The sequence below is a fragment of the Vipera berus genome (genome assembly GCF_964194415.1).
Source record: "Vipera berus genome assembly, chromosome: 5".
NCBI classification, from domain to species: domain Eukaryota; kingdom Metazoa; phylum Chordata; class Lepidosauria; order Squamata; family Viperidae; genus Vipera; species Vipera berus.
The window spans coordinates 30051640-30070599 of record NC_138207.1 but is presented as its reverse complement, the minus strand read 5'-3'; the positions used below and the strand labels follow the sequence as shown (position 1 = coordinate 30070599).

Genomic DNA, 18960 nt, shown 5'->3' with positions numbered 1-18960 from the left:
ATATTTACACAAAATGTTCTATAATTCACTTTCTGATGTGCATTCTCTAAATGCACAAATGCACAACAAACAATATTTTTCATTTCATATATTTCTCAGTGACTGATGAAAACTATGTTCTACATGCATAAAGCTGCAGGACATTGTGGTGGTTGTTACTTCCTCTGTCCTTTCAGTCAGAATTCTGGGAACCTCATTCTTAAGTACACTTAACAAAATCATCGTCCCACAAAGTTTTTCTCTTTTGTTATCACCTTTGTTTCTTTACCTTTTGTTTAAGGATACAATATAGGTAGTCCTCTATTGCAACCACAATTGGGACAAGAAAATTTGTTAAGTGGTATGATCATTAAGCAAAGCATTACATGACCTGATTTTATGACCTTTTTATCATGATTGTTAACCAAATCATCATGGTCATTAAGTGAGACTTCACATGATCATGATTGGCAACCTTCCTTGCCAGCTTTCCCATTGACTTAGCTTCTTAGAAGCCAGCCAGTGAGGTTGCAAATCATGATCATGTGATGTCTTCCTTAATGACACTGGTGATTTGCTTAATGATCACAGCAAGAAAGGTTTTAATCATTAATATGGTAATGTGAAGCTTTGTTTAGTAACCACATCACTTGGTCATTAATTGTGGTTGTAAGTTGTGGACTACCTGTAACCATTTATTTTAAGTACCGGACACAAATCCTGTTTTCGCATGCATTTTGAATAATGCACACTTAAGCAATCATATTAATATTATATTATTTGTCCAGTTTTATGCCATCTGTATCTGCAGCTTTACTAGTTTGCAACATTTTCCTGCTGTGCTCCTGCCCATTGTTTCCAGACAATGGTGGTTTTTTTTCCTACCAGCAAGAGAAGCACTGAGGAGAATGGCAAGGCCACATAAATTTCTTCCTCCCTCTACCCTTAAGGTTTGGATTTTAGACTCACTATGAACTCTCCTGTCTGTCTAGGCATCTGGGATATGTATAATGGGCGAATGTGGATTTGGTATAACTGACTTAGATAGATGGCTAATAATGAATAATGGAAGGGTTGAATATACCCTGCCTGGGTTTCTTCATTTGCTTCATTCTTTTTTTAAAAAGGTAAGATGAGGCAAATACCTTTTTTGGGGTCATGAAAATGTCTAGGGATGCAGAGGGTCCTATACGCACCATGTTGCTGAAATCTGCTCTAGGGGCAAGAGATTTCTTTTGGTGAAACCTGGAAAATGCTTCCTATTGCTTCCTTGCAATACTTTCAATGGTCATGGACAGCAGGAGGATAAAAAGGGAAAAGAATAGTATGGCCTTGCACCAAACTGTGATACTAATAATGACTGAAATTAATGGAATTTATAGAGGGATTGATTTATTAATCTACAGGAGAGAGAGAGAGAATAATTAGTCATGCTCAACATGCTCAATTCAATGACTAATGGGAATAAAAAGCTTTCCAACTGAACCAGCCATACTGAAAACCTGAATACTAAAAATAACAAGTTCAAACTATAATTATAGATTCCTGGCTTTGCTAATCAGCCATCCCACTCAAGGCTTAACTGAAGAAAGGATTTCTTCACTTAAGCATTTTAATTATCATGCTGTTTGTTTTTCCCTCCATCCTCTACAACTTACCAAATATTTTTCAGCTATTTTATATGACTTGGAAATAAACAACTGCAAGAAAGGAACAAACTACTGCTGTACAGCTGTAACCATAGAAACACCAAATAAAAAAGAGCATTTGGAACACCCGCCTAAATGAAGGTAAGAAGGTTCATGTGGTTTTAAAACAGTTCTGCTTCAGCAAACCTTTCCAGATGCAAATATTTTTTTCTAAACTTTGTATTTCAAGGAGGAAAAAGTGAAAACTAAGTATTTTTAGTTTAGTACTCCAAGAATGATGTTTCTTAAAGGTAGCAACTGATCTAACAGAATACAGGTAGGAGAATAATTAATGTTAGAGAAAGTAGAAAAGGTACTCTGTGCTGCCAGTTGTTTACTAGATCTAGATCCTTCTGGATCTGAAAAGCAGCCAAGGATGGGACCTCATAGTTGAGTCCATGCCATGGTATCTGTATCTCTGAGGGAAGGGAAAGAGGCAGTGCAACCTCTCCTCAAATTGGACCCAATTGTTTTGACAACTACCAACTTCTTCTTTTGAGGGGAGGGAAGGTTGTTGAGAAGGTAGTTATAATAGCTAATTATAGCTTGGGAGAAAACAGTGCAGTTACCCTGAACTTTTTTCATCCTTCTTCCATATAGTTCAGAACAATCTTATTTTGGGCTTCCTTCTGAAATATGTTGTGTCCCCCCTGAGAAGCTGCAGTGCAATTGCCAAGATTCTCTTTCCCACTCTTTCTCCAGCTGCTACATCCTTCATAGCTTAGGTTGGAACCATGAATCAACATTTTCCTATATATTTGACATCTGAGTCATGGGTGAACGCTGCTGATGAGAGCCCCCCAAAAAGAGATTGATTGTTTATTTTATTTTAAAATATTAAAAAGAGGTGGTGTATTTAGTGGAAATGTTGTAAAGACCAACAATTTTGAAAAATGATTTATGACAGAAAAAAACAAATTTTAAAGGTTAAATTTTACATCAGCCACCTGCTTTAGATTCATCACCTTTCCCCCTTGGTTTATTTTGGAATTCTTAACAGCAATTTCTTTTGTTTATTGAAGTGTGAGGTCAATGTATCAAAAACTCTTCTATTATTTCTTCACATACATTTTATACAAAGCGCTATGCATAAAGTACCGTGTATTTTAATGCCTTATTCCTTTTCAGCCCTAACAATGCCCATTCTCAATATTTATCTAGACAATTTATTTTTCTGCCTATTACAAATATGCCAGAACAGATGAATATAAATTAAGTATCATAAGAGGAGCTAAGATGGCAGTCAGACAACAAATGCTGTAAAGAGTTCTTCCAATACTTTTTTTAAATCTGTTTTAAGTACCAGCCCATTTTTTTTTACCCCTACACTCTAGTTTCCAATGTAACAGTCCTATGCTACCCTATTGGAACCCTCAACCTATATAAAGTATAGAGAAATCAGGATATCATTAATCATTATGACAAAAAGGGGGAAGAGACACTGCACACATTCTGCAACACAACTATATCCAAGCTCATGAAACAGCAGATAGTCAACAGTTATCTAACAAGTAGGCAGCCATCTCCTATTAGGAATTTAATCCTTTCTTCAGTTCTTGAGGATTTTTATACCAACTTATTTGCAAATTCCAAGCAGGATCATCCATGATGATGACTATTGAATTCAAATACATTATTCAGTCATGAAACCCTACAAGGTACATAGTGAAGACAGATTCCACTATTGGCAGGGCTGTTTACATAAATAGAAATTCCTCTCCATCAGAATTTCCATATACAAAAAAAGACAAGGAATATCCTAAAAACCACAGACATTTAAGATAGATTATCAAGGTAGGATGTATGCAAAACATTTCTTCAGAAAAATAAAGGATTGCGTGACTGAGAACATAATAGTGGAAGAACAGGCTGGGTTCAGACCTGAGTGCCCACAATAGATAACCACTTCATTCTATAGCATCCTATTACTGAATTTCCAAAGATGGTAAATACTTGTTTACATATTTCATATATGTTAGCACAACATTTAACTCTATAAACACAGACACCTTATTGAAGAAGCTGAACAAAGTAAATATAGAATCTAGACTTCCATACCTGATAAATGTTTTCTATACAAATACATGCCTCAAAGTTTGTACTGGAATCAATGACTCACACAGAGCACACCATTTACAGTGTTGTTAGATCAAGAAATATCTTGCCACATTACCAGAGTGCCATTACTTCACCAAGGTAACCACTGGTAATGTTTAATTGTATTAAAGCATTAAAGCATTCATTCTATTGTTCAGTAATATTTAGGAAGAGATAAAAATCGACTTGTTTCAAATAAATAAGAACCCTGAAACATGGATATAATTTTCCAATTTCTGATTTCTTACAATAACAGTCAAGGAGGTACCAATCGAAAAATGGGAACTGATTAACTAAATCCCTGATTAGCTTAGCATACATTTAAAATGACAAAGAATTGCTAGATCAATATTCCTATTCAATCAAATGGAAGATTATACAGTAGTGGACCAAAATTCTAATGCAATCTTATATATTATTACCTGGATCTGTAGCAGACATGAAAGAACCGAATAATAAACAGTCAGTAAAGTGAAAATCGCCAGAGTTCAGCTGATTGACATGCACCAGAGCCTTTACAAAGCCATACATTATCAACCTGCAGGATTGGAAAAGAAGAAGAAAAGGCTATTGAGAACAATTAAGACATGTTTAATGTTCATCTTTACACAGACTTCTCATTCAACTATGAAGTGCTACTTATTAAATTTTTATCAATACAGTTTTGGCTGTCATTGACTTTGTCAGTCTACTTATATATTTTTTTTATTTTTTTTATTTTTTAATCCCATTTATATCCCGTCCTTCTCCGAAGACTCAGGGCGGCTTACAATCTAAGCACAAATCAAATGTGCTTAGCAATAGCCTTCATTCTATGTATATGCCTGCTTATTAGGGCTTTCGCCCCCCCACAAAGCGGCATTATTACAAAGTCAGCTTAATTGCCCTCAACAATCTGGGTCCTCATTTTACCTACCTCGGAAGGATGGAAGGCTGAGTCAACCTTGAGCCTGGTGGGACTCAAACCTGCACTAATTGCAGGCAGCTGGTGTTACTTAAGGAGGCATTAGCCCACTGCTCCACCAAGGCTCTTAGTCCTGAAATATTGGATCAAATTTTTGTAGACATTTGGGAAATAAAGGAAGCCCCAAACAAATATTTTTTCACTATTATCAGTTTCCTCACTTAGATGATATATTTAGACACTTATTTTTGAGAATGATCTGAAGCAAACTGAAGAAGAGATCTGTCTGTCCAAACTTACAGACCTTTCACAGGACTAGCAGAACATGAGGTGCTGTGTTGGTGACATCTGATGTCACTAAAGCAAGGGTCCCCAACCCCGGTCCATGGACCAGCAATGGGCTGCAGAATGCCAGAAACTGGTCCACACAAACAAGCAAAGCCCTATCTGCGGGATGGAGGCAGAACATGAAACCACGCCCCCTCTGGTCTGCAGAATAACCTCTCTCCAAGGAACTGGTCCCTGGTGCCCAAAAGGTTGGGGGCTGCTGCACTAAAGGGTTTGTTTAGCAGATTTTCAGGTTTTATTGATTTATTTATACTAATAGTACAAGTTATAAAAGGTTATGGCTAGGCACTAAAAAGATAGCTATTAATTATTTCTGAGAACAGTCAACCAAGTCAGTGCTGAGCATTATATATCAATCCTGACAATTTCAGAAAGATGGAAAGGAAGGATGGAAGAGAAAGTGCTTTTAACACTAATAGAAAATTTCTGCAGTTATGTTATTTGATTGATGTAAGTAATATTAACATTATTTTCTCCTGTGTTATCACTTTCTGAGTATATTTAAACCCCATAAAAGTTATTTTCTTTCTGGTAAATATAAATGCCTTGCACTTAAATTCTTTCTGTTGTATCCTAAGCAATTTTATAGGACCTGGCCATAACAAGTACTCCTACATTGCCAGGGCTTGTGCTCCAAAGGACCTATCATGGCAGCATGCTTTGTTGTGTTGCCACCAGTTTCATTATTTCCATCCCTAGACCATTCTTTCTTAGAGTCCTGAGACTGCCCCCCTCTAGAAAATGGAGATGGCTTATACAATTCTGCTCTTAGTGGGTGATGTTACTGTGCTGAATCCTATCACCAACCCTCAGCTGGTTATCTACCAACTAGAATAAATTAAGTAATTATGTTGAATGAAATGGAAAATATTTTGAAATTGTATAGTTAGAATAAGGGTGTAAGAGCACAGTGTCATCATCCATTCTGTGGTACTCAAAGCCCTTAGAGTAAGATAGGGCCCAGATTTTAGACTCTGCATTCCAATGGGACATCTAAGACTTAATATGGTTGCCTTAAGCCTTGCATACACTTAGAGAACCCAGTATATACCTTGAATTCTGCTTCTTTTTAATGTGAGTTGTTTCACACATTGAACAGGGAAGTGGATTTGATTGTATGCTTGTAGACACCATCATGATTTAAAAAAAATCTTTAGGGATAATCCTGTCTCCAGCAAATAGAATTATTCATTCTTTCATTAAGATCAGTACAATTAACAGACATCAATCATATATATTCCTTCGCCCCCTGTTAAATCTACATGGAAACAAATTACCAGCAAAATGATTGATGTACTGCACAGTATACTTAACAGATTATTTTCTCAATTATGATTTAATTACCCAGACTGCCTGACTTCAGACAACCCGTGGAATCATACATTGTACTCAGTTGTATAAATTCTCGGTACTGGCTAAGAGAAAGCTGAGGCATCTTTACTTACTTCACTGTGTTTAATAACAAATGAAATTTAGTGTGTGAGGGTGCAGTACCAAATGAAACCAGCAGCTGAATTCTCACAGTTGAAGATAGTATTGATATTGGTATTCATTTCAAATTGCAAAGAAGAAATTTAAATTGAGTTGACATCTTTGTTTAGATCACGGGTGTCAAACTCACCACGTCACATGATGTGTCACAATGTATTGCGACTCTTTTTGCATTGCCGGCAATGGGGTGGGTGCAGCCTGGGTATGATGAAACTGGCCTGCAGGCCAACAGTTTGACAACCCTGGTTTAGATGTTGGTCTGTTCTATGTAGTGTTCAGCCACACTGAATTCTCCTTTTCCAGATACCTGAATCTATGTATTGATTGAATGTCAAGGAGAGGCATTCACCATTGTTAAATCGTGTCTTCTTGTTGTTGTTGTTTCTTCCGGCAATCTTAATTCTAACTTTTGATTCATCTAGCCCTGCCTTTCTCATGATGTGCTCTGCATATAAGTTAAATAGGCAGGGCGACAGTATACAGCCTTGCCGGACTCCTTTCCCAATTTTGAACCAATCAGTGGTTCCGTGTCCAGTTCTCACTGTTGCTTCTTGACCCGCATATAGGTTTCTCAAGAGACAAATAAGATGGTCTGGTACTCCCATCTCTTTAAGAACTTGCCACAGTTTGTTATGATCCACACAATCAAAGGCTTTAGCATAGTCAATGAAGCAGAAGTAGATGTTTTTCTGGAACTCCCTAGCTTTCTCCATGATCCAGCGTATGTTGGCAATTTGATCTCTAGTTCCTCTGCCTCTTCGAAATCCTGCCTGTACTTCTGGTAGTTCTCGATCCACATACTGCTGAAGTCTAGCTTGTAGGATTTTAAGCATGACTTTACTAGCATGAGAAATGAGTGCAATGGTGCGATAGTTTGAACATTCTTTGGCACTGCCTTTCTTTGGAATTGGAATGTAAACTGATCTTTTCCAATCCTGTGGCCACTGTTGAGTTTTCCAAATTTGCTGGCAAATTGAGTGTAGCACTTTTACTGCACTGTCTTTTAAGATTTTGAATAGCTCAGCTGGAATACTGTCACCTCCACTAGCTTTGTTGTTGCTCAGCTTTTCTAAGGCCCACTTCACCTCACATTCTAGGATGTCTGGCTCGAGGTCAGTGACCACATCATTGTGATTATCTGGGACGTTAAGCTCATTCTTGTATAGTTCTTCTGTGTAATTTTGCCACCTCTTCTTAATCTCTTCTGCCTCTGTTAGGTCCCTGCCATTTTGGTCCTTTATCATGCCCATTTTTGCATTAAACGTTCCCTTCATCTCTCCAATTTTCTTGAAAAGATCTCTGGTCCTCCCTATTCTATTGTTTTCTTCTATTTCTTTGCACTGTTCATTTAAGAAGGCATTCTTATCTCTTCTTCTTGTAATTGTGCTAAATAATTAATTGATTTAGTTGTACTAAAATTGTATTGTGCTTTGATAATTTTAATGCACATCTCAGTAGCTCAGTGTATTTTCTAACCCGATATAGTATCTTGCTCTTATTAGATGCCCTCAGGCTTTTCTGTTCCTAGACACGATTATCTTATAGCCTAAAGCTCCTTTACAATTGATACTATGTGAAAACATACACTCAAATATAATGAAATATTTGTTATCTCAGAACAGAGCCAATGTAACACAATAAAACTGAGGCAATATAGGAATAGGATATTTGTTCATTCTGTACAACAAGGACAAGCAAACTCAGACCATTAGGTATATTTAGAATTTAAAGAGTGTGTCACAAAAAAGCTGTGACTAAGTGGGTTACTTTTGCATCCATAAAATGGTTGTTATATTTGGGGTATCTTGTAAAAAGACATATTTACCAGAAAGCAAATTGAGATCACTCCCTGTCATCACAGGGTGTAGTATAGTAGTATAACCATTTGGGGTTTTTTTCCTTGGGCAAGTAGACAGACTTCCAAGCAAACTATTTTGTTGCAATAATCTATCTTTTTAATTTTTTAAGCATGTCTCCATGTTCTTCATGGAATTCAAAGCCATGTCAGCTGCCTATTTATTCATTTATTTTAAAGAAAGGAATATTTTACTATTGCGGTAAGTTGGAGTGGCTGTGAATGATATCGCTGAATGGAATTACACTTCCCTGTACCACAGTTGATTTGAAATTTTGGGTTGCTCCTGCTTGATTAGGACAGCTTTTATCCATTTGGTGTAACTGTTAATCCTTTCCTGGCTCAGTGCACAGTCACTCAACTCCTTGTCAGCTGATGATTGTATTATTGCAATTTGCTCTCCATGAGGTTGCCTTGAAGCATATGTAGTAGCTTAAAGTTGTTCAAAGTGCAGCTGCTTGGATACCCATGGGTAGACCTAATTTTGTCCATATAATTCATCTAATCCAAGAACTATATTGACCCACAGTCAGCCTCTGAATGCAACTCAAGATATTATCATCTCTGTACCTTATATGTCTCTGAGATTTAAGACACTTGTGGGCAATAAGAGAGGAATTTTTTATTACATTTTCCTTATTGGATAAGTACCCTGTTGCCTATCACGAACCTATATTAATAGCTTTATTTGGCAAAAAGATAATTAAGCTTTTTAAAATTGTACTTGCCAAAAGGCAATCCCTTTATTCATGAGCAGTTGAGCAAGCTCCCGCAAAGCCCTTAATTTGTTATGAGTAATTTATCTGTTCAGATATTGTGAATGCAGGCCACCAGTGCTTTAAATATCCTGTAAGCTGACCCACTGTGCTTTGTTCTTAATATAATGGCTTCAACCTGGTTAGGTTCTTGCTTTCATCATCCTGATTGTAGTGACAGAAATACTCTAAAGGTTCCCATGTCAAACTCCCCCGTCAAACTCCCCGTTTCACATGACATGTCATGACGTATTGCGACTTTTTTTGCATTGCCGGAGCTGGGGTGAGCACAGCCTCTGCATGATGAAACTGGCCCACAGGCCGGCAATTTGACTCCCCTGCTCTAAAAAGTATAGAACTACTAGGTCTACATTGCAAAAATCTGGATGACCATTAGATGACAGAGAATTCTTTGCTATCTTCTAATAGTTATCTGATAACCCACAGAATGGGAAGCATACCACAGCTTTCTAATAAAAAAGTTCTAGGATCATGCAGAAAAATTTACTGAAAACTAACAGAATTATATCTCCTTTTTAGGCCTTGATTTGAATGAATGAGTGATAAGAAGAATGAGTGGAGAGAGATGGATATGATATCAGGATGCTGATACTGTACTCAGTTCTTACATATTTTCTGGCAACAGGGACAGACTATTCTAAACAGTTTGTATGAAACAGCTATATTTTTACATTAAACATTATTTGGCTTAATTTGTTCAGTATTCATTATGAGGTTTTGTTGCATTTTAGATAAAAGTATGAAAATCAATTCACACTAGGTGAAAGTAGATTTCTGCTTACTGCATTTGAAGTTAACCTGTCAATGAAGAAAAGCTAAAATGAAGAACATGGTGGGTTCAATTTACATTAGAGATTTTATTACAGCATAACATAAAATCTGAAGAACTGCTATGAAGAATATGTTCAGTAATTAGTCACTGAATAATTACTGAAATCTCGTAATTACCAAGACAAATGAAACATGAAACACTATCAATCCTAGACAGTTGAAAACTTGACGTTGCTGAATTTTTCATCTTACTCCAAATCATTTGAATTTTAAATCAAGTTATCAAAGCTTACCTTAGCTACTCATACTGCTTCCACACATTTTTCAAAGGAGCCAGTTATATACACATTAACTAAATGAACTTTTAGAAAACATCCATACAGACCAATGAATAACCTTATGAAGTTAATCAGAGCTAGTGAACTTAATTTGGACTACAACTATGCTCAATCAATTAATAATGCATTTTGAAAGGCTTCCATAGAGGAAGAATAAAGAAAAAGTAAACGAAGCTGTAAAATAAATTACCTAGAAGCTAGTGCCATTGTAACAATGTATGACAATGACTGGTGTTCATAAATGTGTACCAATATGAAATGCTTTATCAACAAACTGCCTGATTAAATATCTTCTGTACAGACACTCTTACAACATACCTTTAAATCAAGCACTTGTCTGGCACCTGTCCATCAAATTATGTTTCTTGGATAAAACAGTCTGATATATAATTAAGATAAGCTGGGAATTATTCTAATGTACAAACTTCATGCTCCCCCTTTAGATGCCTAGACACTCTCCTGGATTTGATTAATAGCTTGCCTTCTGGTATTAAGTGACTTAAATTTCTGTGCCCTGGAATTGGGTCTGGGACAACCTGGGGGTTTATGGCAACATGGTAGTGCCTGGCAAACCACTAGCAATATCTTAACATGATTGTTGCTGATAAACATCTTGCTGCATTCCAAACATGATTCATGATTTAGTGGATCAATTATTTATTAAGGTGTTCCAGAAGATGAAGTGCCATAAGAGATACTTAGAGCATCACTGAAGAAAGACCCAAAGCAAACTTGACAAAGCCTAATTATGAGTCTATAAAGCAAAATATACTTTACCATGACATATAAACCTAGACCCAAATAGATTCTGTATGCTTTATATAGCAGGTGTAAACCTCTTTTTTTATCCCCTATCAATGTGCCTGTCCAGTCCAAATCAGGCTGGTTCACCACTGGTTTTAGTTGCCAATATCTGTAGAATTCCTTTACCTTCTTGATGGGAACCATGTCCTATCAGTGATTTGTTCCTTGTAGTGGTCAAGTGAGATTTCAAGGTCTCGGAAAGCTGTTAAAAAGGCTTGAATCAAGCATAACTATTTGCTCTCCTTTTGGTCTATTTTTATACCATATTATTATGACACTGAAATCTTAATAATGGCTAAGGACAGTTCCATATGAGCTTTTTTCTTATTTCCCAAGTTTTTATTACACTTCAACATACAACAAGAATTGATTTGGGCTGTTAGACTACTGCTAATTATGTACAATAGAGACCTGGGCATCTTTAGATGTTTATCAGTGTGTAGCACTCACTGAGAACTGACATTTAATCAACACTCAACTTTCTTTATTAATAACTGGGAAAAGAGAACAATCAGCCAACCTAGTGACCATTAGTTCATTGTTTGTGAAGACAAGGAAAAGGCTTTGATCTTGCTATAAAATTCATAGTATTAATTTAAACTTTTATTGCACAGGTAGTCCTCGACTTATGACTGCAAGTGAGCCCAAAATTTATAAATGTTAAGTGAGTTTTGACCCATTTTACAACTTTTATTGCCACAGTTGTTAAGTGAATCACTGCACAGAGTTGTTAAATGAATCTGGCTTCTCCATTGACTTAGCTACTCAGAAGGTCACAAAAGGAGATCACGTGAGTTCAGGATGCTGCAGCCATCATAAATATGAGTTAGTTGCCAAGCTTCTGAGTATTGACCACAGACCATGGGGATGCTGGAATAGTTGTAAGTATGAAAAACAGTCATAAGTCATTATTTTCAATGCCTTTCTAACTTTGAAAGGTCACTAAATGAAGTGTAAATCAAGGACTAACTGTATAGTATATTATAAACCTTAAAATGAACATTCAAAGATGATTCTTTTTTACTTTTGAAATATTAAAAAGAAATTTAAAAGTGGACTACCAATGTCTCTAAGAGTTTATCAGTTGAAAGAACCATTCTATGCTAAAATTATATCTGAATTGTATTTCTTCAGACAGCAAACTGAGGAAATCATATTTTGAAATAATACTTCATATTCAACAGCTGTAATACAGAATGTGCACTTAGAAAATCTGTAGAGTCAAAGTATACAGAAAGGAATGGATTTCTCTTGCTGGACCCTTGCTCCCTATCAGTATTAAGTATTAAGCTTGTGTAGTGACTTCCAGGTGTATTAAAACGATCACCTCCTGATTATCTTAACCAAAGGGGATTCTAGGAGCTGTAATCCTAACATATCTGAAGAGTATCAGGTTGGAAGATATTTATCCAGATTATAATTGACTTTTTCAACACTGATGGAGGCAATTAGGATAGCTAGTTCAGTAGGTATGAACCACAGTGTTCATTGTATTTGGTAAATATTTTGGCCAATTTGTCTTATTTAGCCTTCTGTTGAAATATCAATTTTTATAGCTTAGGTTCCTGCAACTTAGTAAATTGTAATGAAGCTGGCTAGGTTGTGGTTTAGCATTATGTTTCATGGTTAAGTATGTTGTGTAAATCCACTCTGTGTCATAATTTTCTCTTTTCCCGTTTCCTAATCCTGAAGTGATACAATACTGAAATAAATTTCTATAAAAGCATTATGTTAAATAAATATATTTTCCAAATTCAGTGGAGTATTCAGTATTCAGTGGAGCTTAATTTAAGGAAACTGTTACTTTATATATCATAATACCCCATTATTAAAACCTGAGAATTTATTTTTACTCAAAATGCTCTGGAATTGATTTTTCTGATGCTTTATAAAAAGATCTAGCTATCATTGCAACCACACTATTTCTGTAAAATGCAATTATGCAACCATAAAGAGATAATTAAGATCACGTTGTGACTTTTGGAGTAATGGAAATGAGATTAGGGAATCGTTCATTGTAAAATCTGGAATGAATTTAACCATAAAAACATGTTTAACTGTATTTTCATTTTTTATTGGATTAACTAAACTGTGCAGGGAAATTAATATGAAAAAATAATGCCTAGAAAATAGAATGACCTAAACCTTTTTTTTAGGCTACTGGATCTTTTGTTTACTTGAGATGTCTGGGGGGGGGGGGTTAGTTGATTTGTGTCTATTGGTGATACTATATGGATGTAATAGTATGTTGATTATTCCTGAGATGTTTTTGATATATGGTGGTAGTGCTACCATTTTTCTAGCTTGTGTTGGTTGTATTGTAATTGTTGGAGTAGCAGTCACTTTTTGATAAAGTTCATGGTGTTCTGGGTTGTTGCAATGCTTGGCATTCAGATAAATCAGCCATTAAATTTAGGTAGGATGACTAAATTTCACCGTCCACATAATTTGAGAAACCATGAGATTCTTAAATTTGAAAGAGAAATACAGGTTTTCTTTCAATTGGTTGATATTCTTCTAAAGGAGAAATGAGCTTGAGCGAGTTCAACCACTTTCTAATATGCTTATCTATATATCTGGGCCATCTCATCCCTTCCAGAATTTTGCCTTTTGTAAAAAAGAAAAATCCATATTTAAATATACTTTCATCTCTCATTTTAAAAATGTTTCCTTCCCACAATATATGCATTTTTCAACTCTGAAATGTGTTTGGTCATTTGGGAATTGGCAAAGCTGTTAGATAATTAAGTTTGTGAACTGTACATTGGAATACCTCCCAGGCAAAGAAGTACCAGGTAAAAGCTGGGGCCTCCCTCAGTAGCTTTCCACTTTCTGAAAAATTGTAGCCTGGGGTATTTCCCTTTCCCCCTATGGCTGTTGGAAGCATTCCCCAATGGATGAGTTGATGGTGTAGTAGACAAATCTATAAACTATGTTATAAAAAGTACAGCAATGGAGTAAATGAAGAATGCTGTAATTACATAATGCTCATTAAGCCCTTGATTTATTCCAGGTAAACAGTAGTTTTGAGAGGCCATCACAATAGCCAAATAGTCTTACTTTGGCAATTAGAGAACCTTTTAAGCAATGGGATACTTTTGCCAGAACCTTCCTCTTTTGTCACAGATGGTTTCTAAAGACTATTCATTTTGTATCTTATCCCTCCCATACGTAGTTTCTTCTAGCTCTGTAACTTGGTGCCCAAAGATAGTTGACTTTTTGCCCTGTAAAAAATCATTTCTATTATGAGTCATTTCAAATTTTGTTTGCAGTACTAGCTCTCCTTCAGATGCAAAGGGGATACTGATACTGTGAATAAGATAGCTCCACACATTCCTATTATTGCAGGAATGTCATCCCTGTGGATATCATTGTATCATTGCACAAGGAAGCAATATATGTCTAATACAAATCAGAGGTCTCCAGTTGCAGATCCTAGAATTTTCAGCCAGATGGCTTTCAAGCTGGCTTGAAATACCAATATCCTGATGACTATATCACAAGATCACTTGGTGTAGATCCAGAGTAATCACACTTGAGTAGCCCCCAGAAAGTATCTTTCAGGGTTTTTTCCCCTCTTTAAACTGTTGCTGGCTTCTGTTTGTCTTCATAGAATGTTGCAGTTAAAAAAATCTGTTCAATGAGAATTTTTAAAAGAAAGCCAACTGATTCCCTTATGCAGTGATACAGAGAAATGAAATGAGAAGCCCTTTTTATCATGGGAATCAGGAAAGTTATAAAAGTTATAAAATTATAAGAGAGGCAATGATATTCAGATTTCCAGTTGTGGTAATACAGTTGGCTGGGAAACTGGAACTGCAGTCTCAATAATATTTGAATTGGAGAAGAGTTTTCCTAATCAAAGGAGAATTGCCTTCAGGCATGACTAGGGAAGGAACCTCCATGTGACTGCCCCATAATTAAAGTAACAGATACTTTATGGTTCTGGAATAAACAAACACACACACACACACACACACTCAAACAAACACACAAGCTATATGGAACTCTCCTAAAAATGATTATTTTATTCTGCTCTCGCCTGACATTTGAATTTTCTGCCAAACTGCTGAAGAAACAAATAGCTTTTAGAATATATGTTTCTGCTGAGCTGAGATGCAGTGCACTTTTGGTGACAAGGACTGGGATAGGGGAGGATGATAGGGAAGAGGCAGGGTATGACCCACAACGCCCTTTAACTTGAGCCATTCACATAATCCCTGATGTGCACAAAGACTCTGGTTAAAAAAAATGCATAGAACAGTTTGGACACCTTTGCAAAGTATTTTTTTCTTTAAATGTTCCAGAACTGAAAATAGCTGCTGAGGTTCAGTTTTCATGCATGATCCGTGGCTTAAAATTAAGCCCTATTAAATAACAATTGAAAAAGCACAGTTTGAATATGACTAACTTTGCTTGGAGATACAGACCTGAATGTCTTCCATCCTTTTTTCTTCCTTGTGTTACTGCCAAAATAGAGGAATCTTAATTTGCCCCACTCTCTGAGACACATGTGAATTCCAAATTTATTTAATAAATTCATAGTCCCTCCATATCGTATTCATGTATATGATGCTAAACCCTTTCAGTTTATTTTATTAATTCATCATAGGATATATATTATTTTATTTATTTGTTTATTTAGAACATTTATATAGCTGCCTATGTTATTATCAGCTCTGGGTGGCTCCCAGTCTAAATTTAAAACAGCTTCAAAGCAATATTAAAATTAAAAGACTAAACACTTAAATGTTATGTTAAATTTTGAGAGCACGACATAAGAATTTCAAAAAAATGTCTGCCTTTGTAGGTCAATACAAAACATTTATTGAGAAGATATCCTGCTTTTAAGAAAGTGGAGGTCCATCACCTTAATGTTTTTATTTTAAACATGCCCAGGGAATATGCAGAGTCAGAAGCATTCTTGAAAATAAAGACTATGTTGGAAATTGATGAGGGCAGAGGATAAGACTAAAAGAAAATGAAAGTTTGAAAGACAAGAAGTCATTAAAGCATATCAGGGCATGGGAATGTTAATCAGGAATGCATTAGCAGACAGCAAGAATTGAAGAGACAGTTATTTAATTTGTGGTCAATAGATTATTTTCTTCTTCCATTGACATCTTTAATTAGCCTTCTCTTGATAAGAAAATATGTTTTCTTTGCAAAAAGACAGACTGATAATAAAACTGCTATAATGTCATCTTACTAATATTTGATGAATTGTGTCCTATTTAAGAGAACTTTGACTTAAAAGAAGTAAATGTTTACTAAAGGTGAATGATGAGTTCAGTTTCTCCAACAATGTCTGCTGGGGGTGCTCTTCCACCAAATCTTCAGCTTGACTAATTTCACCTTCATGATATTTCTAGCTCCAGGATTCACTGGGTACCATGTCTTGTTCTTGATCTTACAACAAGGAATTCTGTTCACATTCACATTCACTTGAGTTTTGTGGGTTGCCTGTCACCTGGGGACTTCTCACATTCAGATGAATACAAATACAATGGCACTTTGATCTTGGTCCTCACCATGAAGTTGTTGAGGGTTAAGGAGGCAGGGCAAACACTGCAGCAGGGGTGTCAAACTGCCGGCCCATGGGCTGGATGTATCTTAGTGAAACAGCACCCATCCCATTGCCAGCAATGGCAAAAAAGGCATGATACGTCATGGCACATCACATGACATTGCGAGTTTGACACCCCTGTACAACAGGGTCCTTTTTCCCCCTAGTATTCTGGCTTTCAATTTTATGTTATAAAACATATGGTGTACATATGGTGAAGCAGTTTAAAAACACAATTAAATGTAATAATTTATCCCACAAAATCAGATTTTTACATTATGTACAGGAATCTCACATGTGCCATATTTGATTGAAAAGCAAGTGACAATGAATTTAAGCCATCAATCCTGAAAAGGAAGTGAGATAGACAGATAGATAACTAGATATTTCCAGGCAAATGTCCTGTGCAGCATCTGACATCTGTACTAATAAATACTGGATTACCAATTCCAGTTGAGGCAGTTCCTAGAGATTTCATTCTCACATGTATTATGTACATATATGGAGATATTTGGTTCATACACAGCCTATTCTGTTATACAGAAATAAAAGCACCTATCACTTTTCCCTTCTTGCTTTCCAGCAGAAAATAGTAACAAAAAGAAGAAAATAGAATGGAGGTGTGACAAGGGTAGCTTCAACAGGAACAAAAGTCAGTAGAAAAGAGAAGCAAACTGGATGGACAATGAAATTATTATCTGGATGAGCCTTCACTGCATAATGGAAAAATACTTAAATGCAGCCCTCATTATATCCACTTAATTCAAAAGGATTAATTTCAGAATTGAAGAAGCTTCTTGGATGAGAAGTGAAACATTTTCTGGAAAAAAATGAAGAAAGGCCAGCTGCCTTTTGGAAAGCATATTTGGGATAATTTCAGTCCAGTTCACACTGTGGCTTTTCACATAGCTTCAACATACAGATGGCAGAAAAACATAAGGAATGTTAACTTTCCTCCAATTTCATGTCAATGCCCTATAACATAGTCAGTTTGCTATGAAAAAAGGGACTGGTTGAATCATGCATGTCTGGGACTGTGTATTATAAACTGTTACTGTTTATGAAACCCCATCACAAAACATCTCTCTTTGTTTATATATGGATATATTTGTGGAAGCACAAATTACTTCCTCATTTTGTCATTTCTAATAATTTCTATTCTAGACAGCTTTGTGGAATGACCTTTAGTCCAGTATAAGTAGGTTTTTTCTGTAAATGCTTATACTCTCTAGATGTGTTTCTTTCCTTCTTCTAACCACTTCAAATTATATGCCATTTCTTTTTAATATTTTCCCCACAGGCTGCCATCAGGTATTATTCCTTTTATGTAAATGTCATTTTTTCCAGCAGTGCATTTTGCTTAAAACAGCCACAATCAATTATATATGAGTAACTATCCTCAGAATTGTCTTCAGTAGTCACTGTGCTGTTGAATACTATGCCAGTCTTAAGTCTCCCCACCTGTGGGTACATCTACCATCTAAAGAATTTGTAAGCCCCAGTATATATTTTGCTTAAACTGTAATTAGAATGCACAGTTCAGTGCTCTGATGACTTAAGCATCTTTAAAATCCACATTAGTCCTGTACCTTTTTGGCTGAAATGATTAAGTGGAAAATTGCCATAAATGCTTCCTGGGTGAAGCAAATGAATGATAATTAAATCAGATGAAGCGGAGATGCAACTGAGAGACTTCAGCTGTATTTTACACCAAGCATTTACTCTACACAATATGCATCATTTTTTTAAGTGTAAAAGGATTTTTATATTCCTTTGATAAACACTGCTCTTTTTAGAACAACAATTTTTGTGAACAATTGGCAACATGTGGCTTTACAACAATAGAAATCTAGTTAATACATTCTAAAATGAAATATGGATTACCCAATAGTGCCTCTGAATATGTTAACATGCTAGCTCCAAGATTATTTTGCATGCATAGCCCTTTTACAACCTTCACCAATCTGAAACTCTCCAGATATATTGAAATAATAACTTTCAGGATTGCCAATCAGCATGCCCAATGGTTACTATACTTTAGGGTGGGCTCATTCTGACTACAGGTGCCATAAACCAGTTATGTGATTTTCCACCCTTTCCTTATTTTGAGACAGGAGGTCCGCAAAGTATAACTAAGCTATAATGTAACATGTACCATAAAAAGCATGAATATTCTTCCCAAACCTTAACTCTAACTGCAACACTAAACTTCTTCCTAACCATTTGAATTACTATGATGTGCTCTCAGTCTCTTCCCAAACAGTCCTCAGTTGCCCAAAAGCTACTTGCTCTGCTCTATATCGTAAAAGCAAAACACACGGGTAATAGTTACTATGTTATCAT

At 36.0% G+C, this 18960-nt stretch overlaps 1 protein-coding gene across 1 annotated transcript in view; it reads right to left on the bottom strand.

Moving 5' to 3' along the window:
• The window catches only part of SLC9A9 (solute carrier family 9 member A9), a gene marked incomplete at its 3' end in the record, with an annotated part of 226386 nt that overhangs the window by 169857 nt on the left and 37569 nt on the right, over positions 1–18960 (bottom strand). The window contains exon 5 of the mRNA XM_081328638.1: positions 4187–4302. Within this exon, the coding sequence (XP_081184764.1) occupies positions 4187–4302 (116 nt within the window). The remainder of the gene's footprint in view (positions 1–4186; positions 4303–18960) is intronic.